Source organism: Podospora pseudocomata (assembly GCF_035222375.1).
Source record: "Podospora pseudocomata strain CBS 415.72m chromosome 1 map unlocalized CBS415.72m_1, whole genome shotgun sequence".
Lineage (NCBI taxonomy): Eukaryota > Fungi > Ascomycota > Sordariomycetes > Sordariales > Podosporaceae > Podospora > Podospora pseudocomata.
The window spans coordinates 5,524,353-5,548,732 of NW_026946363.1; the positions used below are offsets into that span (position 1 = coordinate 5,524,353).

General features: G+C 53.4%; 5 protein-coding genes across 5 annotated transcripts; 2 read left to right on the plus strand and 3 right to left on the minus strand.

The window, feature by feature from the left end:
* Nucleotides 1-143: 143 nt before the first annotated feature.
* QC762_118590 (uncharacterized protein) lies at nt 144-7,451 on the plus strand. The gene is made up of 5 exons (XM_062886296.1): nt 144-1,133; nt 1,230-1,569; nt 1,632-3,637; nt 3,699-7,392; nt 7,435-7,451. The coding sequence occupies exons 3-4, from the start codon at nt 2,369-2,371 to the stop codon at nt 7,386-7,388; spliced, it is 4,959 nt and encodes a 1,652-aa protein (XP_062749367.1). The 5' UTR covers nt 144-1,133; nt 1,230-1,569; nt 1,632-2,368; the 3' UTR covers nt 7,389-7,392; nt 7,435-7,451.
* Nucleotides 389-1,882, minus strand: QC762_118580 (uncharacterized protein; the record flags this gene model as incomplete). Its single annotated transcript, XM_062886295.1, has 1 exon — nt 389-1,882. The coding sequence occupies one exon, from the start codon at nt 1,880-1,882 to the stop codon at nt 389-391; it is 1,494 nt and encodes a 497-aa protein (XP_062749368.1).
* A 3,835-nt stretch (nt 7,452-11,286) lies between the features above and the next one.
* QC762_118600 (uncharacterized protein) lies at nt 11,287-17,260 on the plus strand. Its single transcript, XM_062886297.1, has 5 exons — nt 11,287-11,537; nt 11,566-14,725; nt 14,788-14,992; nt 15,058-15,380; nt 15,479-17,260. The coding sequence occupies exons 2-5, from the start codon at nt 13,192-13,194 to the stop codon at nt 15,547-15,549; spliced, it is 2,133 nt and encodes a 710-aa protein (XP_062749369.1). The 5' UTR covers nt 11,287-11,537; nt 11,566-13,191; the 3' UTR covers nt 15,550-17,260.
* Nucleotides 17,261-18,004: 744 nt separating this feature from the next.
* Nucleotides 18,005-20,461, minus strand: QC762_118610 (uncharacterized protein). Its single transcript, XM_062886298.1, has 3 exons — nt 19,256-20,461; nt 18,581-19,197; nt 18,005-18,511 (listed from the first exon to the last, which is right to left on the minus strand). Exons 1-3 carry the CDS (start codon nt 19,352-19,354, stop codon nt 18,085-18,087), a joined length of 1,143 nt encoding a protein of 380 aa, XP_062749370.1. The 5' UTR covers nt 19,355-20,461; the 3' UTR covers nt 18,005-18,084.
* Nucleotides 20,462-21,297: 836 nt separating this feature from the next.
* Nucleotides 21,298-24,204, minus strand: rad17 (RFC checkpoint protein Rad17; the record flags this gene model as incomplete). The annotated part of the gene is made up of 1 exon (XM_062886299.1): nt 21,298-24,204. The coding sequence occupies one exon, from the start codon at nt 24,202-24,204 to the stop codon at nt 21,298-21,300; it is 2,907 nt and encodes a 968-aa protein (XP_062749371.1).
* Nucleotides 24,205-24,380: the final 176 nt, after the last annotated feature.

Consider the following 24,380-nt stretch of genomic DNA (forward strand, 5'->3'; position numbering starts at 1 on the left):
TCTCGCGAGCCGTTAGTTCCAATGGAATGCCTGCAGTGTGATGAGAGATTGGCTAACAGACTGGGGTGTGGGGTAGGTAGCACTATGTTAGTGTGCTGTATTTCCTGGCCGGAGCGCACTGACCTCTGAAACATCAACCAAAGGCTCAACATTGAGAAATTCAAAAATACGAAAAATCAGCTTTAAACATCAAATCATCGATCATGGATCGTACAGCCACTTCAACCCCCATATTATACACTAGCTATTTACTATCAACAAAAGAGCACGCCTCTTTTCTCGCCATCTTTCTGCCATCATCCTCTAACCTCCTCCGTTTGTTACCGTGTGGTCTGTGACAGTTTGGGGGTGGGGTCGAGAATACATGACTTCCGAGTCCCTCTCTCCTTCAAGTTCCTGTTGATGTTGCCTTTTTTTTAGGCGTTGTTGAACGTAATGCACTTTTCGGTCCTTTTCTCCTTTCAATCTTTTCGCCTTCGATCATCTTTACCTTGGGATTCGACGTTGCTTCCACCACTGACGCACCAATTGCGCGAGCCAGCATGGCCAACCACACCAGCATGATGCCTCTCAGCCATATCGAGACCGGGTTACCCATATCCACTGGGCTACCTTTTTGTGGTCTAACCTCCTTGGTTTCTTCCGCAGCCGTGCTCTCAGTACTCGAACTGTTCCCGCTGCCGCTCTGTTCATCCTCATCGGCATCCTCGGACGAGTTTACACAAGTGGTGGAGCCCAAAGTTTCCGAGACTTGATCTGCCTCGGGACTGGCTTGTTCGTGAGCTACTGGCGGAGGAATGAGCCCCGATGCTATTCGCAAGCTGTCTAGAGAATCGCTGGCGGGAAGTGGAGGAGGGCGGTCCGGTTGTGATATCCTGACATTTCCGTCGATGTTTCCCGACGACACTTCCTCTATCCTCCCCGTTGGTGGCATTGTCTCGACACTGGGTTGTGGCGGATGGTATACCGGCGGCATTGGAGACGTGGCCACAGGCCGATAATGTGCTGGCAAAGCATCGGGCATTTCCATCGGGATCCTCGCCATGTTTTCGTACTCCATCTGCAGATGCAGCTCACGAGCCATTCGATCCAGCCGGAGCGGGCATGAGTAACCGTTTGCCCATTCAATCTTGGTAACTATTTCCTTTTTCCCGTCACGGAACTTGAACATCTTCATGAACTCGTCTGAGAACTTGGAGAGTTTTCCGCTAATCTCGACCGTCATATAGAACCGCGTCGCATTGTGCTCGAGCACGAAGGCTGTGTGGATAAGGTTGTTGTGTGATGGTTGATACTCAAATGTGTTCTCCTTCAGCTCCCATTTCAAAGTGTTGTACCAGATCGAGCCCTTCGTCGAGGAGATATGACCCTCAAAGTTCCAGCGACTCCCCCCAGTCACGGTCTTTTCTTTGTCGATACCCAGCCCACCGGCACCATATCCCAACACGTTGACATTTGGCGTTCGATTGACGAGCTTTCTCGTTTGGACCAAGGTTTCTCGGCCGCGGATGTGTTTTGGGCCGTAATGGTCGGTGAATTTGACTGGGCAAGAGGAGCGATGCTCAATGCGTGCGTCTTCGCCATCTTCCTCGGTCAATTTCACAGATACAGTTGCTGACTCGAGTTTGCAGTCTGGGGGTTGGTGAAAGTCTAGATCGAGGTACAATATGCCAGCTGGGTTTTGTGACTCCCCAAGTACACCCCAGCGGGATTTGGTGAACATGAAGCGGCAATCAACCTCGACTTTGCCAATGCTTCCACGGCCTGCTCGCATGTGGGATGAGGCTATATGGTCGAATCGTTCATAATCGCGCCGTCCATATCTCCCACGCTTTTTGACCTTCAGCTCGGGTGAGGTCCATGTGTCGTCCATTGTCGACATCAGGAGCTTGGTTGGCTGGGCCCAAGACACGTGGGAATCACAAAAGCTCAACTCAGGCCTGATGCTGCGGACTTTTCGAACAGATGTAGCGGGGTGCTAACGATGATAACACAACATTTGGGCCGCGGGGGATTTGTGCTGGTGCAGGCTGTGCAACATGGATGCCTCCCTTGAGCTGCACAGGCGGGTCGTCTTGATGCGAGCCAGCTTGGCCAAGCCCCTGCGATTCGCCAGAGATGCAGCCTTCTCGTTTCGAATTGGCGCTGCTTACTTCTTCAGGGTATGCTGCGGAACAGCGTCTCATGGGCTCTCGGCAAGGCTGCGAGACGCTCCATGTAGTGCCCACCCCCCCGCATGGCATCAAGACAGAGTTTCGCAAAGACTTTGGAAGAACGCAACCAGCAGAAATAGGCATAGGAAGGCTCTGATACTGGCCGTCACGGTCTATCTCTTCGTGCTTCTCCTTTCGGCCACTCTGTTTGCGCCATGTCGAGGTCATCCTACTCAGACGATAGCGTCGACCTGGATGATATCGTCGACAGTGAGCATTATCATGAAGATGAGAATGAAAGACAAGGCTTGTCTTCTACGACGGTTCGCAACGGCAGCGTAGCACCAAGAGCCCCTAAACATGGGAAGTTCTATGGCCTGCCACCTCGTCAACAGCAGCAGCCGGAGCGGCCGCGGCGACCAAAGCGCTCAGCACAAGATCAAGGGGGACAGGATTGGGAAACGGGACGTCAACGGCAACAGGCGAGCTCTGCTTCACGGGAACGGCGCCGGTCTCCTTCACCGCTTTCTTTTCCAAATTCCCCGACGCCTCCGCGTCCAACCTGGGTACAAAATCTAGGCAGGGCAAATACTTATATCTCGGAGGCGAGGGAACAAACTACTGGGCCGGTGAACTACTGGGATCAGATGGGTCACGAGGGCCCCGAGCAACGCAATCGGTCTCTTGTCACGGTTCGGCCAGTATCTAGAGCAAGACGAAGGCCAGCACAAGAGGAACCAACGGCACACCAGTCTGGCAGGGAACCACGTACAGGTCACTTACATGAGGACCCCTTCAATGTCGAATCTCGTATGAGACCGCCTGTTCTGCAACTTCGGACGCAACCACGACGAGAACAGTCTCGCAGAAACCGACGGATTCCAGATTTCAGACCGCCCCCTTACGAGTATGTGCCTACTTATTTACAGGACCGCTCAACATCAATAGGGGGAACATTTAGCCAGAGCTCGGAATATTCAGATATAAGCGACGAGGACCAGGAAAGCCAGCCATCAAATCATGATGTTTATGAGCGACCTGTTGACCTCGTTCATGACCCCTCACAATCAACCAAAAATATGACGATCCGGCTCGAGTTTGATATCGAAGAAGACTGGGACAGTGATCTCGAGGAGTTTTGCCGACTCAGGCGGCTCGGCCGGTTCAAAGACGCGCAAGAATACTTCAAGCAAAACCTTGAACGCTACAGCACCATCCCGTACATCCGGGTTCAGTACGCAGAAATGCTGGTTTCATCTGGAAACTTGAAGCTATTCCGAGATATGCGGCTACTGCCCGAATTTCTGCCTCCTGTCGGAGAGGAGAGTATGGATGAGCTGAACAGAGGCAAGCTGGCAGCGAACTATGCTCTGCTGGATCTCTTGTCGCAGCGGCACTTTCCAAACTACATACAGATGGCGTGGCAGATTGTGGAAAACACGCTGAAAGCCCTCAGCACCGAACAAGTCATAGGATCAACAGAGGTAAGAAACATGTAATCTCTTGCATCACATCCTTGAGGATCGTATGTTGACCATTTCCTAGATACAACTACTGAGTTTGTGCCTGCGGGTGTTGCACCGCTTGGAGGCCTGTACACATGAAGGCATTATTGACGTGCCCAAGATTTACGCAAAGCATCTTTTCGATTGGAGCCGCCTTTATCGCGAGATCACCGCAGAAGATAGCATCTGGGATGCCAGAGATCTTTTGGTGGCTGCCACATCTGTGTTTGGCTGGCAGGACACGTCAGCCATGTTTTTCGGGACCAGTTACCTTCCCAAAATTATGGAGTTAATTTCTAATGACTGGATTCGGACGAGCTACGACGAACCATCGGCGTTGGGTCTCCTTGACCTTTTTACCTCACTGATACTTCAAGATCACAACAAGGAAATGGACGTTCGCAACCACCTTTTACTCGAATATGCCACGATCTTAGCACGCTCCATTCAAGACCACGATGAGGGGTTCATGCGAAGCAGGCCCTTTCTACAATGGCTACTTGTCAAAGCAGTGCTCGAGAAGACGGCTGCTCCAGAGCGACCTGACGGGATTCACCTCAAGGACTTTGACGGTCTCGAGCTCAAACAAAAGAACGGAATACATTTGCCCATCTATGTTCCGAAAAACGGGCTGGAAAGGCCTTCATGGGACATGTTCTTCACTCGATCTAGCCCAGCACAACGCCATACCGCAGAAGTTGTGGTAGCCACCGCCGATGCCATTGGAGACTACTTCCTCAAAGCAGAGGCCTTGAAAATTCTGATCCTTTTTTCCCAAAACCCGGGAAGGTCCATGTCAGATCTCTGTCGCCTCCAGCTCGAAATCCAGGGGGATACTGAAGGCTACCTCGCCACGCGACTGTCGACTTATTTACTCTTGAACGAGTCGAATGAGCTGCAAGACTTGGGAATAAGTCCCACCAATTTTGATCCCACAAGGAACGAGAACTGTGAAAATGCAACACTAAGATGGGCCAGCGCTGTTCTTCCTGCGCAAACCCTTCTCCGTTCCGATATTCGCGAGGATAATCGGCAGCCTACCCCTCAAAATGAAAATCTTTCATCCGAACTTCTTCAGGCAGCCTTCAACGTGTGTGGCCCAAAGCTTCCGTCTTATATCATAGATTTCGCAAGACAGAAGCTTCAACTCGACGCCCCCTCGATAGTCCCGATGCCGATGCTGGCATTACACAACCCGACCGACGATAAGCCAACAGCAGATAATAAGGCAAGAGACAATGTTGACGGCATTCCGAGATACAGTCCCTTCATCTCTGGACAACAACATGCTTCAGGATATCCGTATCCCTTCATCTACCCAAATCCCAACTACCCAAATCCCAACTACCCAAATCCCAACTACCCAGCTCATAACGATCCATTTCATAGCCACCAGCCTTCCAACTACCCATACTCCTACTACCCGACCGCGTACGGACAGCCACAAAATCCAAATGCCGTGCATCACAATGTTGCTCCCTATGTCGGGACATATCCTTGGCTACAAGGACCCGGGCCCGCCAACGTTGCCGGGACACCAAACCCCTTTGACTTTTACACTCCATCGCCGCCAGCGCCGCCGCCTGCTTCCGGGATGCCGTCCCAAGACTATCAGACAAACCAACCTCCAACGGCGCCTAACGGGGTGTGGCCGGACGTGGAGGTGGCTGGATGGCCTGCTACGTGGCAAGAGGATGCCCAACGTCTTGCAAACTCTCGGCCCCCTCCTTCAACCGACGATGAGGACGTCACCATCAGGGTGAAAGGTCATCAGACTCGGGTTGGCGGCGACGCGCAGGCGAGTTCGGACAAAGTTTCACAGTGGCTATTTCCGGGAAGTGATGGAGCACCGAATACTGGCAAGAACGACCCTAATGAGCAGTCGATCCCTCCACCATCCGGAAAGCCTGCTGTTCCTGGTGACAGTGCGCCCAAAGTCAACAGTTCGACTCCTGTCAATGATACTGTGGCTCCCGAAACAAAAGAGGGCGGTCCTGGCCAAGCATCGAAGCCTGTTGCACCAGAGACCACTGATGCCAATGGCGGCTCGAACGTGAATAAGGGAGATCCGGGCCCAAACACTGGGATACGTAGGCGGCACACTGTGGATGTCTTACCGGAACGCAGTCATGCTAAAGTGAACAAGACGGCTGACACCGCGAATGGTATCATTCCCGAAGAAAACAACCCTTCTGGTAGCCTGGAAGCCGAGGATAATGGTGACAGTGTCGATGGGAAGCCGAGTTTCGATGTGGAAGAGGGCTTGCCCAAGCTTAGCTTCCCTCCAGATCTTCTCAAAGGGCACAAGTTGACGGTCATTCTCGATAGCAAGGACGATCCTCAGAAGGTCAAGGCGTATGTCATCGACGTAGAAGGCGTGCATGAGACCCCAGTAGTGCGCCCTACAACTGGAGAGCAGCACCGGTCCAGGACGAGAATTCACGTCAAATCCGGTTCCTATGAGGTTGCCGATGCAGGAAATGAATCGGGCGAGTCGACTGTAAGGATAAGCAGAAGCAGAAGCAGGGAAAAGGGCAAAGCTAGAGACACCAGCGAAGCGCCACCGAGTTATCCAGAGGGCGGTGTCAAGGAACACACAACTATACATGGCACCGTGCGGCCCCACGTTGTTTTGGATGATTTTGTCACCCAGCCGCCACATGATAAACTGTCGAAACCGACAAGGAAGAATTCGGGGTTTGGAGGTCCAGCCGGAGAAGGTCCATCAAGACGGCAGAGCATGTCCAAGCCAAGGTCTAGCAAAGAGGAGCAGGACAAGTTGGCAAAGTCTGTCAACAAGAGAGCAAAGAAGGCTGCCCAGAGGTTTTCATCTCTTGGTCCAGCTCCCAGTCCGGCCCCCAGTCCGCCGCCTAGCCCACCGCCCTCTGGTTCGCGACCGCCACCTGACAGGCCTGTGTATATCCCCGATGCCAATCCCGACACGGGCGCTATCTCCGAGAACGACGAGGGTGCTGGTGATGGCGTTGGCGGGCAAGAGCATCAAGACGGAGATCAAGGACAGGCGCAGGACCAGGAGCAGGGGCATGGACAAGCTCCAGACCAGAAACAAGACCATGTTCAAGAAGAGACCCAGAGTCGGAACCAACGGGAAAGGCAGTACTACAATCAAGGTCCAGACCGGCAACAAAACGAGCAACTAGGCGAGGGCATCCGAGTCTATTGTTCAGGCAACCCCACAGATCCCACCATCCCGACCACCAACTCCTCTGCGCAAACTGCGCCCTCCCCCGGGAAAACATCCCATCCCGACAGCCACGACAGCACAGATGAAGACTGGGAGATCCAGAGCATAGACGGCGACGAAGCTGCTGGCAACCACGAGGCAGTGTTTGAAGCCTTTTCTGACGAGGACGCAGACGAAGACGAGCAGGCGACCCGCAAAGAGGTGGAGCAGATGCTGAACGACATGCAAACCGCCAGAAAGAGGAGACAGGATGCGGATCGGGCAGAGGAGGAGTGGTTGAAGGGACGGCTGGAGCGTCTTGCTGCTAAAGAGAAAGAGAAAGAGGAAGAGGAAGCGAAGGGGAAGGGGAAGGGGAAGGAAAAGGTTGCGGTGGTGGAGGAACCGGAGAGCATCTCTTCTGTGACGACGGAGGATGAGGAACGGTTTAGGTGGGGTGAGGAGCCCAGGTCACCTTTGAGGAGTTTGAAGAGGAAGGGGAGGGGGATTAAAAGGTTAGCAGACTTTGTCAAGCGGGGATCGGGGTAGAGATGTTGGGGGGTTTAATGGGATGTTTGGTGTGTTTGTCAGGGATGGCATCGACACATGGGAGGTGGATGTTGCCTTTTCTCGGGTAGAACCGCCCATCTTGACACAATTAGATCACACAGTTTGGTCGAATCACTCCATGAAACAAAGCTTTGTATTCTCGAGCGTCTTGTGGTTTGACAGCATGGCAAAGCTCACTTTCCAAAGCGAACATTAAACCTTCTTGAAAAAGAAGAACCAGGGATCGTGAGTAAATAAACTAATACTCTCTGTGTCTCAATCAGCAAGGGGGAGAGGAAGATGTCGACATCATAGTGACGGCACTGTATTTCAACGATGGGTTTCGAGAACAAAAGCCTCCTTGCTTCCCTTCCCGCGCTCAGTTTGGGGGCCAGGTGTACGTGAGCAACAGGCGAGTCTCTCGGGCAGGCAGTTTTGTATTCGTCAAGGCCGGCGATCTGGCCGTTGCCAGACCAGTTCCGGAAGCAGCCTTGCCAACATTTCGCACGCAGTCGAGAGACCTGCTGAGGGAAGTCTGCTCTACAGTGGTATCGCGGCCAACTTGGCAGTAACAGTCGGGCTTTAGCTGAATGGATAGCTTGACGAACTGGCAGGCTTCTTTTGGAAGAGAACTTTGGAGCCAAGACGTCGGTGGCAACAGAGAAAGTTACTGCGCTGAAATATATGGAGCAGAACTATATCATAAGGGCAAAGCGTTCTCAACCTACGCCGTGGAAAAGGCGAGGCACTGGGTACGCCCGAACACTTTGGTGCGAGCGATCAGACAAATACTTGTATAATTGTAGAACCAAAAGTCACTGTGTCGCCCTCTGTACTGATATCTCTGCATATCTGGGAGCACAGGTTCCATGCCCAGCGAGAATGCGGTCGTTGATGACTGAAGAACCGGGACACCACCTAAGGGTCTCGCGGTCCTGTACGACGACGGAGATAGCTCCGTGCAGCACATGCTTCAAAATAAAATAAAACTAACGGTCACGATAACTAAATGCAGTACAACACCGAAGCGAAGTCGGCTACACGGAGCGGCAGGACTCTAGAATGGATTGCGCGCAAGAAAACACAAGGCCCCCGGTCCGGCTTGGCGAGAGCATTGGAGCTTCCGGGCCGGGTCCGGGTCCGGGGACCAACCCCGCTTGTTTGAGGCTCCGTAAACCGTAAGCCCCGGGCCGGCGGCGGAAACGGAAGAAATTCAATACCATAGAAAAACAACCGCAAATATCAGCGCAGAAGTCAACGAGCAAATTTCAATTTTTGACCGCGAAATTCTGGATCAGGGGACACCAGTGCCCTTGCTCCGGTTGAACAGCGTACAACAAAAGTCAGAGTGGCTGGGAAAAGTGTTCTCGCTGAACTCACAACACGGGAACCGGGGGTCAGTGCTAAAAAAGGATTGACTTGTCAAAGCCGGAACGGATACGACGGGACGAAATGTGATATGCCGTACTGATGAGAACTGTCCTTGGCCCGAAACGAATCTGGCTGTCGTTTTCGGCATCCAGCACACAACATTGCACTGCGACAGACGGGGCAGGTGGTCCATTCCGTTCGTTTTTTCCCTTTGGGCGCAGATTGCGCCTGGTGCGAAGAAAGCGGTTGCAGTGGTGCGGAGGTGCGCTATTTGCTGCAAGGATGTGGTGATAAGTAATGTCGAGTGGCAAAGAGCGGTCCGAAAGAGCATGGTGACATGCTGCTGCCAGGCCACACACAAGCAAGTCGAGTCGAGGTTTCCAGCATGGGCTCTCTATCGGGTGCTGGGGTCGGGGGTTGGTTGTTGTTGGAGGTGGTGCTGGTGCTGGGCCACAGAGGGCGCTACGGTTGCGATTATGAGCCAAATCCCGAAGCTATTTGCATCTCTGGATGTTGGTGGCAGGACTGCTCGTGTGCGACGTCGCTACCTGCTGCTCGTGTCGACCGGGTGTTTGCGAGTCAAGCAGCGTTATTTCTCTTTCCATGCAGGTAAGCCAGGAGTGGAAGGCTATTTGACGACGGCTTCTCAGCGAAAAGACATGCGTCGCCAAAGAGCAACATGGAGTTTGCGCACCATCGGCCGGCCAATGGCACAAGGTGCCGACGCCCACTTTCCCATGTCGGCTTGGCAGGGAGGAGGGTTGGCGATGCTGGTCGATGCTGGTCGCCCATCAAAGAAACGACCAGCCCAGGACAGACGGGGGGGGAGGGGTTGATGAGGGGTAACGTGAGCATCAAACCTAACGCGCCAGTGCAGCACAGCTCACCATCGAGAGCTTGGGCATGCGTGGCAGTTAGCCCAGTATCACCGGACGCTGCGCAGGACGCCATCCAACCCATCCCCTTCACCCTCACGGCAGCCAAACGGTCGAGGCCATGTTTCCGGTCCAGTTTCGATGTCGAGAGCTTGGTTCAGAGCAGCTTTTTGAAGCGGGGCATTGCCGTCATTTGTAAGTGATCGGGCGAAGCTGATAAGATGGAATGTCATCATTCTGAACAGGGGTACATGATCAGCTCCAGGATCAAAGATGGAAGGAAGCGAATCAGGTGTTGAGCTTCATTTCGAGGCTGTCAGCTGACCAATAGATAAGATCCCGGCCGCAGGGGATCCCAGGCGCACAAGGAACAGAAACGGAATAGCGGGGCGCATCTGGCTTGCCAAGCCAAGCTCCAAACCAGTACGTACCCGGAGCAAGAAGCCGGAAGGGCAGGAAAATGTGTTGCCAAAATCAAAGGTTTTGGGTTTGAAAGCTGTTGATCAATATGCGCCCAGAGCTATGAGCAAGCGATCCATGGGTGAAATCGAATGGCGAGTGCGGGAGGGGCGGTAGTGTATACATACATAGAGCGATAATTCAGGCGTCGATATCGCTTGATGGCTAGGCCCGAGGAAAATGCAACTTAGCTTGCGACACGTTGCCTTGAAGGGGGTGATGGGTTGCCGGCATAGCAGGAGCCACGAAAGCCGAAGCATGCGAAGGATGAGGAAGGAGAGTCGGCTTGGTGACGACCATGATGACCGGTGTCTGGGTGGATATGGGTTGTACAGAACACACCAGCATACCATTTTCGGTAAACACAGCATACGAGGGACTTTTTGGATCAGAGCAGCTCCGAGTATGGAGTTTGGTGAAAAGTCCCTTTGTTCGCCGCACTTCCAGCCTCGGAGCCACAGCATGACAACCAGCGCAGCTCTGATGCAGAGAGACGGAACCGGGCCAGAAGATGGCATTGGTAATAATGTGGCTCACCAGACTGACAATTCGTGGACTTTCACCCCGGGCCAGCACGCTGCAACACGGTGGACGGTGGCAGAAAGGGTGATGTGGCAGGGACAAGGTTCATGTTCGGCTTCAGGTTCATCCAGGTCCAGGTCCAAGGATGGGCGCTGGGCATGGGGCGTCGACGGTGAACAGCTTCCAGTTGGGGTTGGGGTTGGTGTGTGGCAGTGGGCGGGATTGCGATTGGGTTGGGTTGTTTGATTACCGTTCAATACCTCACCAGAGAGACAGACGGGTATTATTCCCACAGAATCCAGGCAGCCTAATAAAAAGGCGACCAAGTGACGCTGTACAGAACACACAGCACACCTCCAACCGCTGGCACATCCAGGCGCACACATGGCGGTACCGGACTTGAGACCGAAGTGCTCCCCGTCTGATTGCCTTTTGGCGATTTGCTTTTCAGCATGTCTTGTTCGTAATCTCGATGCTGACAATGGTCCGTTTTCTCCGAGTTCTGTTCATTTTTGGTCCCTTGGAGGGCCATGCTGCATCCCCGCACCACACACAGTCCAGCCCAGGCTACCGGCCGCCGCTTTGTTGAGACTTGGTGTTGCATTTTTTTTTCAGGGTTGGAAAGTTTGTGGTTTTTATTTTTTAATTTTTTATTTTATTTTTTATTTTAATTTTTATGTTAATTTTTATTTTATTTTTTTATTTTTTTTTATTGGCTGCCCGCCTGGTATTAGGCACTGTACACTCGACGCCCTTGGCTAGGTTCCTTTGAGAACGGTTGTTTGTGCCTTCCACTTTTTGCCTTTTTGGAGTCTCAGACGGGACTTTCCAACAGAAGCCCCTCCCTCGCACCCCTCACTCACCCCTCTCCTCCGTCCGTCCCCCGCCCCCCAGCAAAGCACCAAAGCACAGCGCTGGCTGGATGGCTGGCTGGCTTGCTGGCTGGCTTGCTGGCTTGCTGGCTGGACGGATCAGGGAGGGGAAAAAGAAGCGGCCCCTGCAAGAAGGAAGGGTGCGGCCGCTCATGTCTTTGACGGTCTTTTTTTACGCAGCGCTGTGTACGGTACAGTAGCTTACGGTACGTACAGGGGATCCACCTGCTGCAGTCCACCAACAGCGGCGCTCGGTTTGGCTGGCAAAAGATGCCGCCGATGCGAGCGAGACCTGCGAGTGATCGAGGATCCCTCTTACTCTCTCTTCCTTGCTGCTTTTTTTTCTTGCGAGGGTAAGAGAGGTAGCGGGTTGGAGGTGGCTCTTACTAGTGTCTGCTCTGCAGTCCCGCCTGTGACCAGCGAGTGACCAGAAACGAATTGATTACGGGTGACTCTTGGTGACTCGGTGACCTGACCTGACATGACCAAGCCCATCCAGCCAGCCTTGACTTGGACTTGACTGGGCTCGTCCTGCTAAGAAAACTGATACCTACTTGGGCTTGAAACTGGAACTTGCTCGACGGGACAAGTGCCTTGCCTTTTTTTGCTCCGCCCTGCCCCCCATGTTCCATGCTCAGGCTCCATGCTGCTTCGGGTCTTTCTTGCTTTTGATGATACAAAACCGACACGATCCCCAACAGCCTGTTCCGCCCGTTCCCTTTCTTCTCCCTTTTTGCTCTCTTCCCGACACCTGCCTTCCCTCAACACACAGCCGAACCCGTATCCTCACCACCATCCCTTTGAGGTCTTTGCTCTCCTGTTCAGCTTTTGTGTCCTTGTCGGAGCACATCTCCAACCAAGCGCTTTTATCTTCTGCCTCTCGGCTTATCGGCGGTTTTCCTTCTGGTCTTATCAGTCCTCTGGCCCGGTGTGGAGTCTGGAGCTCGGTCTATCTAAGCTGTCACCTCATACGTGGGATTTATGAATGAATAAGTGAGCAACCAAGAGCAATTCACCCCCCACCCCTCCCCTCCCTCTGGGATTTTGCAGGGGCGTGATGGGCAGAGCCTGCCGCCGGAGGGCACGAGACTGCTGTGGGCAGTTAGATTTTTCTTGGAGATGAATAATAACTGACTCCGCCGGTTGCGCTCAAGTTGCAGAGTAGAAAACTTCCACGAACATTGCCCTTGATTTGCGACTGCCTGGCCTCAGCGAGTATATCTGGTGATAACACGACGGCGAAAGTGAGCATCACTCTAACCCTGTCCACGACCCCGAAACGAGCCCGTTTTTGCGGTTGGGAAGACTCGGACACGCTGGACATTTACTTATGCATGGTGGAGGATCAAAGTTTCAGCTTTGCCAGTCGTAAATCTGGGCCATCGAGGTTCTCAGCCACTAGACTGAGCCAATATTCAACCTAACCATCACGAAGTCCCACCACCGGCTGGAAGCAAGAGAGGATTACGAGCCAGAGCATTTTTAGGGAACGGCAGAGCGGTGAGAGCCACAAGCTCAGGAGCTTCGCTTTCTTTGTCCAAAACACCTGGGACAGTTGCCATCTCCGCTGAAAGGAGCCCAACCACGGATCAGGAAGTTCACGGCGGAAACTGCAGCAGCCTCACACCCCCATAGGCTATCTACTGCAGCTACCCGTTGTGAATCGCAATCAGAACCACGGTCCGGGTGACTGAGCAGAGCAGGATGGATCAAATGGACTATGAGATGCACCAGGCCGAGGTGCCAACCTCTCAGGCGCCCGCACATCCAGCAACGCATTCCGGATTCCAAGGTGTGCCACCACAGGGTCAGGGCGGTTGTCCCTTTTTCCGGAATGAACAACAGCATCGCCAGCCATCAGGCTTGCCCCATCTTCACCCCTCATACCCGCACTACCACCATGGCGTTAACTCTCTGTACCACCTGTCCAGACAAAACCAAGGACCCCACGCTCCTCGGCCATCCCACAGCCGCAACCTCTCCCTTCAGCCACACCATCACCCTCAACAGCCCAGCCACGGACAACTGCAACAGCAACAACAGCAACAACCACAACAACAACAGCCACAACAACCGCAGCAGCAGCAACAACACCAACAACACCAACAGCAACAACAACAACAGACTCAAAACCCCCCATTGTCTCTGCCACTGCCTCATTCCCAGTCCCACTCGCACTCGCACTCGCACTCCCTCTCTCATCCCCATCCGCACTCGCACTACGATCCGATCTACCCCGGATGGTCCTCTTCGGCACAGAGCGCCAGTCCCGCATATCAGTGGGTGGCCCCCGCTTCTGTCCCCGGCCCTCCCCCGTCACATGCCGTCCCGCTCCTTTCGGTTCCGTTGCAGCTGCAGTCAATCTTGAGGCCGTCAGGCTCCGATCAATTCTTTCCCAACGGCGGAGCAGGGAGTACAAACCCTAGCGGGTCCAACTCTGTGCTACCCAGCTTTCACTCGAACCAAAATCTTCCACATCTCGATTCCACCGTGCCACCACCCTTCTCCTTCCCCTACCGCCATCCTTCTGCCCTCCACCGGTTTTCGGTGGCGCCAGCTATTCAGAACCACCAGAGCCACTCGGGCTTGCCACAAGCCCCGTCTTTTCCTCAAGCGTCAACCCAAAACCAAACCCACCAACTTTACCAGACTCAGCCTGGCCGGGAGGCGCTGTCTTCCGTAGCCATGAATACCGACCGCCCTTCTCCCGGCGATGCTCCCCCCGCTCAGCCCTCCCAGGCAGCTTCGAGTACCAACATGTCTTCCAACCCAAGTTCCGGAGCCGGCCCGGCGTCCTCTGGCTTGCCCCAGCCGGTCAATGGCTCAGGGGAGCCGTCGAGACGATCGGATCGTGGCCCCGGGAGCAACATGGCGTCCGGTCAGTTACCGCTTCCCGAACCTCGCCCAATGACCGCCGGTGACTCGACCCTGGCCATGTATCGGGGGTTCAGTGGTGAACAACGCCGAAGCGTGATTCGTCGAGCTCGTGCTGAGCTGGCCCAACCAACCGGCGACGACTACGATGAAAGCGAAGAGGACTACAGCCCGATCGACGACGACGATGAAGCGTACCGCTTTGCCACCCAGTTCGGCCACGGATACATGCCGGACGAGAGTCGTCTCCGCCAACAGCAGCTTCTTCGTGGCCAGATGTCGAGCAACAAGCGTGTGGCCTCCAAGAAAGCATTGGCCTCGTTGCAGAGCGTCGATATGGAGAGCCTGACGGCATCCGAGAGAAGTAAGTGCCCCCTGCCCCTCCAGGTGTCAGTTCGAGCTCAACGGTGCTGACTTGGCCGACAGCCTGTGTCATTTGCTACAATGACTTTGGAGTGACGAGTCCCGAGGGGATCAGCGAGGCTCCGCTTCGACTTCCAAAGTGCAAGCACATTTTCGGTGACCACTGCATCAAGAAGTGGTTTGAAGAGTCTGACAGCTGCCCTTACTGCCGAGACAAGGTGCCTTCTGACCCTGTCATGCCCCCCAGTGTTCAGGGATATATTCGAGCGTGAGTTGTTTGGGATTTCAAAAGCTGTGGCGCTGTCGAGTGGGTATGCTAACAGCTGTCAACAGGACGGCAGAGTTTGTAGGAATGCCATATCGGCATGGCCCAGAACCAGGCAGCCGATTGCCTACCCACCCGCCGTCGAGAAGTGTCCAGAGCGGGGAGCGCCGGGCCTCTCCCTCCGACCCCTCGACCGAAAGCATGCGGAGGACTCGGGCCCGTTTCGGTGCCGCCCGTGGCTACGGCCCTCCAGCTTCGAACTTTGCCACTCCTTCGGGCTCTCGCCCGGGGCCTCCCCATGGTGCTTTCCCGAGCATGGCCAGTTTTCCTGGCTCAGTTGGTGCTGCCCCCCCGGGGCCATTCCAACCAAGTGGCCCGCCAGGAGCAAGCGGTGAGCAACAGATGCCCCTCCTTGCCCCCCCTGTTTCCTTTCCCTTCACCCAAGAAAGTTCCGTCGGGCTGACTGGGCTGCTTCGCGCCGGGCGGCAGCTCCAACCGGGTATGGGCAGCAACAGCAACATGGGCAGGGGCACCCTCTTCCCCGATACTATGCGCCATAACCTGTTGCAGTTTTCGGCGCCGCCTGCACCGGCCGACTCTCTGAGGAGCCCTTCGATCCTCCGTCCTAACCCGTCTGCTTTTCCGTCTTTGTTACCCGATCTGAACGCACCATGCACGCACCCATTTTTGGCAGCTGTGCGTCAGGGAATGTCCGCCCGCGGCGCGAACCCTACTCCTCAGCCGGCCCCAGCCCCCCGGAACTTGTCAAGAGCCAGACCGGGATACAACTCGACATACTCGACCACGAGGGACGGCCGGTCAAATGCCGACTTGATTGCGGAGGTAGAGGCTCAGTTGAGAGCAGAGACGCTTGGACCGGCTTCCAGCAGAACGTTGGGTGGCCCACAGGTCGTTCGCGAGCGGCTGCATCAGCAACGGGCGTCATCAACAAGCTTGCTCGCTCCCCAGCGAGGCTATGGCCATCCGCAGCCTCAGTTGCCCCAGAACACCCGCGGGGAAGCGGGTGAGCCGCCACAAAAACGACGTCGGAGCGGTAGCTTCAGCGAGGGGAAGCAGTGAGCGAGAGGCGGCCACTGACAACGAACCAGCTTTTGTGATTTCTTTTTCTCTTTTTCCCTTCATCCTTAATACCCAAACTCGTCTCTTTTTTTTTTTTTTTTTTTTCCCATCAACTCTGCGACGTTTTCGTCTCCTCTCCTGATGCCTTTCCGGAGTCGATCTATACCATGCCTCCCACTCTTTGTTTTCTCCTTTTCTTTTTTCTTTCCCACTCGTACCGCACAGACAATATGGGCATAGACTTTTGATTTTTTTCGGGAGCAACACAAAACGGCACAGCAGCTGAAGTTCTGAGACTTCTTTCTTCAATCGCCACTATTTTCTTTTCGGCGCTTTTTAACCTCGTGTGGCTTTGATCATTGCGAGCCACGGGTTACCAACAAGAACGGCGTTTTCTTTTTCGCCAGTGGGAGGAAAACGAAACGCGATTTGGGATGGCTTACGCGGGAGCTCGGTTTTTCGGTTCAGTTCACCAAGAGTGACTTTTCGTTTTCTTTGACTGGAGGGGTGGGAAGGAAAGGGAATGGTTTTGGTTTTGGCTTGGTGCTGTTTTTTCTCATTTGGCCTCATTGCGAAAACGAATCGGCTATGAGAGGACATTGTTCGGAAAGGGGGGATTCATGATGGAGTTTTGTCACTTTTTTTCTCTTTTTTTTTTCTTTTTTTTTTTTACGTTGACAATCAGTCTGCGATTTGCGATTCGGTGGGGATTGCGTCCGGCAAGAATGAGACCAGGCAGCGAAGAACGGGCAGCAAGTGAATCTACGAGAACGGAGAAGGAAGAGAGATTTGCAGCGGAGTGAGCAAAGGGCATGGAATAAGTGGACTGGACTGGAAGTGATGATGGGACGGGTAGTGGGAATGGTAATCTCGCCACTTTGAGGGGGGCGGTGGCTAGACGAGATGAGATGGGATGGATGGGATCCGATTTCGTGCCTTGGGCTATTGTCTCTTTTATACTTGTTACCCTGAATTCGTCGTCACTTCGGTCTAGCTTCTTTCGTTGATGCCTCCTAGCCTTGCGGTAAACAGGAGCAAAGGCTGGCGAAACAGAATAGGGAGACTACATCACTCTTCTCAATAAGCGCTTGGTGTTCTGTGGGGTAGCTGTGATTCGTGAAGAGGAATAGCAGCAGAATAAGCGATGGTTAAATATGTTTTGCGGTGCATGAAACCAAGCAGAGTGGATATATCTCTGAAATCCTCGACACCAGCTCCAGGGACGTCTGGCACTGGTCAATAACACGTACCTACCCCTTCTCTTGAACAACATGCGAAAGGCGAATACGAAACTTGCTCTTCTGATCTCATCATGAATTTCCTTGTAAGAAGAACCCCTCCCCTGTCCTCTTTTAAATATATATATATATATATATATATAAAAGAGGTTGCCCTTGAGATATTCCATCCTATTTGACCAAAGATATCGGGCAAGCACACCAATGACAAATTTAGCAAGGATAGAAATATACATCCTTTCTAGTCGTCCTGGCCGGCTTGAAATAGCTAATACTGTAAGTCGAGAGATGACAAGAAGAAGTATATCTACTGGAAAACATAGTCATAAGGGACGTAAGACGTGCTCAGGCATGGCGAAGAGGCTACGTTGACTCGAAAGGATGATTGGTTAAGTGCGGGTAGGCATGAGAGAAAGCTTTTTGAGGCCTGAGAAGGAACGGATCTATCTTTCCACATGAGGCAAGGATGGAGTGGGGCTAGTTATAAGGGACAATAGTATATTTTAAGAGGAGGTTATGTCGGGGGTTTACTTGCTTGGACGAAAGCCGGTTGGTTTGTGTTACAGTTGGAGGTGTCATCTCAGCTTGCGGGTGGAAGATGATCAAGAAGCAATCGCAAGTCGAGTCCGTCTTTTTTTTTTCATTTTTTTTTTTCATCCAGTCCCGGATTATCATATCATTCTCAAGAGGAAACTGGAAGACCCAATAAAGCTCGTTGTTCAAATTTCAAAATATCTCTCGTTGCTCAACCCACGCCAACACTATACATCCCACCCCTCATAACTTACTCTTCTTGGCCTCCGCCCCCTTGCTGCTCTGCGCCAGCTCCCACGCAAATTCAGCAAACAGCGTCCTCGCATCCCCGTGCCTCTTGGCCTGCTCACTGCTCGCCTGCCTCCTCGCCAACCTAGCGGCAATCCCCTGGCAAATCGCCGCCAACCTGAAAATACTAAACGCCTGCGCCCACTGCAGCTCCCTCCTCCTCGTCTCCACCACCGCCCTATCCTCCTCCCTCGCCTCGGGCTCCAGCACCGCAAAATACAACTCTGTCAAATCCTCCCTCGACGGCAACCCTCTCGTCGCCTTGGGCAAGAACCCAGGGTGCAAGTGCACCGACCGAGCAGGGTCCAAAAACGCGGTGTAATACGGCGTCAGCAAGTTCGCCAAATCGGAAAGGGGGTGCCCGATGGTGGACATCTCCCAGCTTTGTTTGTGACAGCACTTGTTAGCATGGTAGTCGCAAGCAGCACAGGGAAGGAGAAGGGGGTCATACTCCAGAATCCCAATCACCCTCGGCTCCGTCTTGTGGAAGACCAGGTTGTCAATCTTGAAGTCTCCGTGGATCAGCGTCCCCTTGTCCGCCGGCTGGGCCTTCCCATCGCTGAAGAAGGCCATGAGCTCCTCGAAGAAGGGGAGTTGTCCGACTTGCTCTTTCGTGTCCACGTCCTCGACCGCGGCCTGGGCACCGCAGATTTGCTTCCAGGTGGCGATCTGCCGGTTGTAGAAGCCGTCGTGGCGGCCGAAGCTCTCCAGCCCGACGCTTTTTGGGTCGATGCGGTGGAGTTTGGCCAGGGTGCGGACGGCGTCGGCCCAGATGGCGCGGCGGTGGTCGGGGAGGACGTTGGGGATGACGGGGTCTTCGAAGATGCGCCCGTCGAGGAACTCCATGATGTAGAAGGGGGTGCCGATGACAGAGTCATCTTCGCAGAGGCAGTAGGCTCTGGGCACGGGGACGTCGGTGGTGGAGAGGGCGGCGATGATGCGGTACTCGCGCTCGACCTTGTGGGCGGTTTTGGAGACGAGCTTTCCGGGAGGCTTCTTGCGGAGGACGTAGCGGTCGCCAGAGGGGGTGGTGAGCTGGTAGGTGGGGTTTGATTGGCCGAATCCAAACTGTTTTGTGGTGTTAGCAGTGGTGATGATGAAGGGGGGTGGTGACGAGGTGAGTTACCTGGTGGACTTCAAGGGGCGTCTCAATCTCAGGGACGGTCTTGTTCAGCCATCGCTCCAAGGAGCGGATGTCGATTGGGTGACGGACTCTTCCTGCCATTATGAACTGTTTCCTTTTCTAACTTTGCGCGCAGTAGTCCAAACCAGATTAGCCAAACAAAGCGGTGTTGTTTTTATAGATGTCGATATCCAGCCTCCCCTCTTCAACTTGGTATCCGGGACTCGACTCAAGCAACAAATACCCCCGCCACCGCTACTTGCGACTGGCTGGCGCGCTGGGGTTACGGAGCTGTAGCGAACACAAACACCAATGAGAAAGCGAGCGCGTGCTTGCTTGATGACGCCAGAACGAAGCAGCAAAAAGGAATCACGACAGCAAAAAGGGACAATGGTGGATGCTACAGGTCCATGGTCAAATAATAGGAAGGCCCTACTATCCGAGGCTGCGGCTACGAGAGCGAACGCGGTGGTGGTGATGATGGACTTGAGCCGAGGTTGCAACGCAAGTTCCTAGGTCAGCTCTCCAACAGTGAGGCGAGGCACAACGTGAGCCAAGCCCAGCCGGCGGCACATTTCCGGCAGCGCCCCGGCACTGGATCCGCACCCCGCACGGGGCTAGCCGCTTTGTCTCTCCGATTTCGATGCAGTTTGAACATACCGATATCTGATGGGAGTTCTTCAATATCATATGAAATGAATGGGGACTGCTGACACGGTGACCAACTCATGGAAGCCTGTCAAGTAGACTGCAGCAAAATTGGACGCGCAGAAGCATGATGACGCTCCTGGCCATCAAGGTGCAACTCCTCCAGAAGCCATCATCACCAGTGGGTCATCACTCACGGTTTGGGCACCTTACCCCAGATTCCCTCCTCCTCCTCCAGACTTTGGGGGAAGGCTTATTCCCACCACACCATCGGGAACCATCTTCCTTCCTCTGGGTGAAAGCACCTCATCTGTTTCCTGAGATGGTGTTTGGTTGTCTCCGAGGTCGTCATCATTCGAGTCGAAACGTCGAAGCAGTATCGCGCAAACACCATGGCGCTGCGGCATTGACAAAAACAAACTTCCACCTAAAAAAAAGAAAAAAAAATATCAGCATCAACCAAAGATCAAAGTGGAATACCAGATTGCATGAAATTGGACATTTTGAAGTGTGCAAAAAAAGTTGCAAAAAGAAGAATCGAATTCTGGATGTACCAGAGGTTTTGTTTCCAAAGATTGTAGAATGGAGTATTTGAGGCCAACTCACGGTCACATCCGGTAAAAGGCAGGAAATGAGTTCGGACTGAGCGGGCCTACTCCGATCAAAACCTGCAAACTTGGAGCTTATAAAAGCCTGCTCCACTAAAACTATGGATCAATGCGTTTTGCACAATAGCACAAATAGTGCTTTCACAACCTGATCATTGTTTATGCAACCCCCCTGTTTCTCCATCTTCACTTGATGTGTGTGTACCTCAAGTCATTTCAGTCATTCAAAGTGCCAACAAAAGTCACACAGGCCAGCTAAACACCTCGTTGGACATCTTCAACGCACCTCGATAGACATCCGGCCCCAATAGCGGGCGAAAACAAAAATCGCTTCTTCAGTCCACAAACCTCATCTAAACTGCCAAAAAAAAAAAAAAAAAAAAGTCGTCTTGAGCTTGTAGCACATTTGTTTAAACGCTTCCATCTGCTTTGATTCACAAATCACCTAGTTGCCGATCAGCAAATTAGTTCCCGGCTGTCAAATAGAACTGTCAAATAGGAATACTTCAGCGATTGCACCGCCCTCAAAAACAGGCACCAAAACTAGCTCTCGATCCGTCACGTGTTGTATGACAATGTGAGCAACCATGAGAAACCAGTTGCACAAACAGAAAGTTGTGTCGAATGTGGTGTCGTCTTCTACCTTTATTATCTCGATATACTAACATGCGCCCTTTGTCCTAATCTTCCGTCCAATGATGCTATATTCCCAACCTCTAAACGCCATTTACACAGTGGTATCATTTTGTTATCCCTACAAACTCCAGAACCTTTCACTCTCAGTCCCATCTAATCATCCTCAATATCATCATCACTAATTACCAAACTCTCCATCGGCAACCTCTGCATCTCCTCTTCTCCATCCCCTGCCTTTTGCGTCGGATGAAGAATCGCACCCAGTCCCATCCTCCTCTTCTTCCGTGGAGTCATCTCCTCGGTCGGTTTATCCGTAGCCCAAGAGGTTGCTGCCTCTTTCGCACCTCCGCTGTCCTCGTCTGCCGAGTCCGCCCCATCTTCCGAGTCCGCACCCGCTCGACCAATGCCCCTGAAGGAAGCGATCTTTTCCAGCTCTTTAGCTTGTGAGGTGCAAAACGCCGATCGGTTGCGGCGGGCGATGTGCGCCATGTATGGTAGGCGCTCGAGCAGAAGCTCCTGACGAGCGGCATTGCCAAGTGATAGTAGAGGTGTATGAGAAGGTGGTTCTGCTTTTGGCTGTTGCTGGTTGTGACGAGCAGACGAGGCGAACTGGCTACTGGTGGTCCCGAATGGCACTGCTTTCCGAAGGGCAGACGCACCATGGGAACCGCCCCCTTGTGATGCTGATGAGTGGTGACCAGGCCCACCATATTCCCCTTTAAGCATCTTGGTAGCCATCAGGTCCGTCAGACCCTCCAGTTCCTCCTTCGTCCGCCACAGTTTCAGATACGTAGGATAAAACATCTTGTAAGCATCGTTGCCACGGCTACCCCCTTGCGTAGGGTGGCTTTGCCGTTTCACGGGCGATGGCAGCGAAAAGAGCAGTCCTCGGACAGCAACCTGAAAGGCCATCTCATCCTGCCTTAAAACATGGCTGCTTGAATCCTTCCCTGCATACCCACCTCCATAGCCTTTGCCTCCAAAGAAGATATCCCAGGATGGGCACAGGAGGTCAGCTTCAGATAGGTAATCAAGGCAGCCGTTGATGTAATCCAGCGATGAGTTCTCATCCTGAGGCGAAGTTTGCTCACACGACAAGGGGTAGTTCTCGTGTAATGCTGAGATAAACGTATGGGTATCAGTTCCAGTCTCATCCATCAACGTATCAACCGAAACAAGCGATGGGTTAGGCTTCGCAAACCGCGCCATATGGCTAGGCAGCGTTTCTGCTGCCGATGTTGGTTCGCCTGTCAGCTTACCACCTCTCTTGTTGTACACCACTTTGCCCACGGCATGGAATATCCCGAGCGTCGCCTCTCGCTGCGAAACGAGCTCTAAGCTATCCTTCTCACCCTTGGTCAAAGTGGGCACGCTTTTCGATTTCTTCGTCTTGGCCAAGGCGACTTGAGAACCCCAATCGGTATCATCGTCGCCTTTGACGCAGAGAAACTCCAAGGAGGACACAGCACTGCGGATATCACCAATTTCGCCCAGTCGCTGCAGCACAAGCGGTCCGGGTGTCCGTCGTCTTCCCGATTTGCGTGCCTCTTTTTGCACTATCACCTCCAAGGCTTTCGCCAGGAGTGTTGGTGCAACAGGGTTGAACTCAACGATTGCCGTCCCAGGGTGTCGAAGAACCTCGGGTCCTAGTAATCGATGTGCCGTAAAGCTATCTGCTGAAGCAGACGCAGTAGTGAGCAGTGTTTCCGAAATAACCATGACAATAGGCGTGATGGACCCCGAAGAAGAAGCCCGGCCCCATCCCACCATGGCCGGCATATTCGCTGCCAAATACTGTATTATCGCATTTCGAAAAGAGACCAACCCTGCAGATGACCGCATAAAGGTGTTGGGAAACTCTTCAATCAAGATCAGCTTCTTGTCTGACCCATTCTGTGCCGACAAATGCGGAGGCGCCATCTCTGGTTCCTGCTCTTCGTCTTCTTCGAAGTCTAACTGCCCAAATTTCCCACCCCGACCGAGGAATTCTTCGAATTGTGATGCTGCGCTCTGGTAAGCCTGCCCCACAGCCCCGAATGAATTGTTTGGGTTCCTCCACTCCAGAACCTCGCATTTCAGATCCTTGGCGAGCAGTCGTAGCGTTGTCGTCTTCCCTGTCCCTGCCGCTCCCTTCAAAATCAACAACCGTTGTCTTAACCTCCCACCATACACATCCTCCAACCACCTTCTCACATCCGCCACCTTCTTCTTATGAACCGCCAATTCCTCCAGGTTAACCGGTCCATACTTCTCCGACCATGGCCGCGGATCGTCGTCTACTATGCTCGGCTTTTCCACATGTTGCGTCTGGCTAGGAGTTTGACTCGCAGACATGACAGTCCCACCCTTACTCCTGTTCAAGAACCTCGCCCCTCCCGCGCTCAGACTCCCGTTAGAATGCTGCGATAGCGGCAGTTGCGATGCTCCAACCCCAATCCCACTCCCATCGTTTTCTTTCCGTTTCTGAGCCCTCAACCCAATGATGCTCTTCCCAGGCTGTGTAGTTACCGTCGCGCTGGCGCTCCTCCTCACCAGCGGCATATCATCGTCATCAATAGGGTCACTGATGATATCCTCAATCTCCAATACCTGCGTCTTGTTTGTCGTAACCCCATTACCCTTGTTACTTCCCGTCCCAGTCGAGTTCCGTTGCGCCTGTTTCGAAAACAACGTCCTTAAATCCCCCGACTTCCCCTTCTCCTCCTCCAGCGCCCTCTTCCCAGCCGCCGCTCGAGTAGCCCGAGTCTTGATCGGGCTCTTCGATTGGGTTCCTGCAGCCGCAGCACCAAAGTTCCTACTCCTCTTCCGTACCGGACTCGGGCTTTCCTCGATTATCGACTCCTCCAAATCCAATCTTGATTGTGATTTTTGCGGTGAGTTCTCCGGTGACGAGACCAAAAAACGCTGGATAGTGTTTCGAGCCGACGTTCGCGTCGCGGGTCTGGGGTTTTGTTTCACGGGTGGGGAAGGAGAGTGGTTGATATCAAAGTCGGCATCGTCATCGTCCGAGTCGTCTATCACGGCGGCGCGCTTCCGGCGTTTGGTTGGTGGGGGAGGCATTGCGCCTGGGTTTGGGTGAAAGCTGTAGGTGGTTTGCACGGGACTGGAATGCGGTGATTGCTTTGTTTGAAGCGTTATCGACCCGATGGAAGTAAAACATCCATCATTTGGAAAGTGGTTTGGTGAAGGTTCAGGTTGTGTGGGAAGCTGAAAGCGTTGACAAGGCTGCGTCTTGA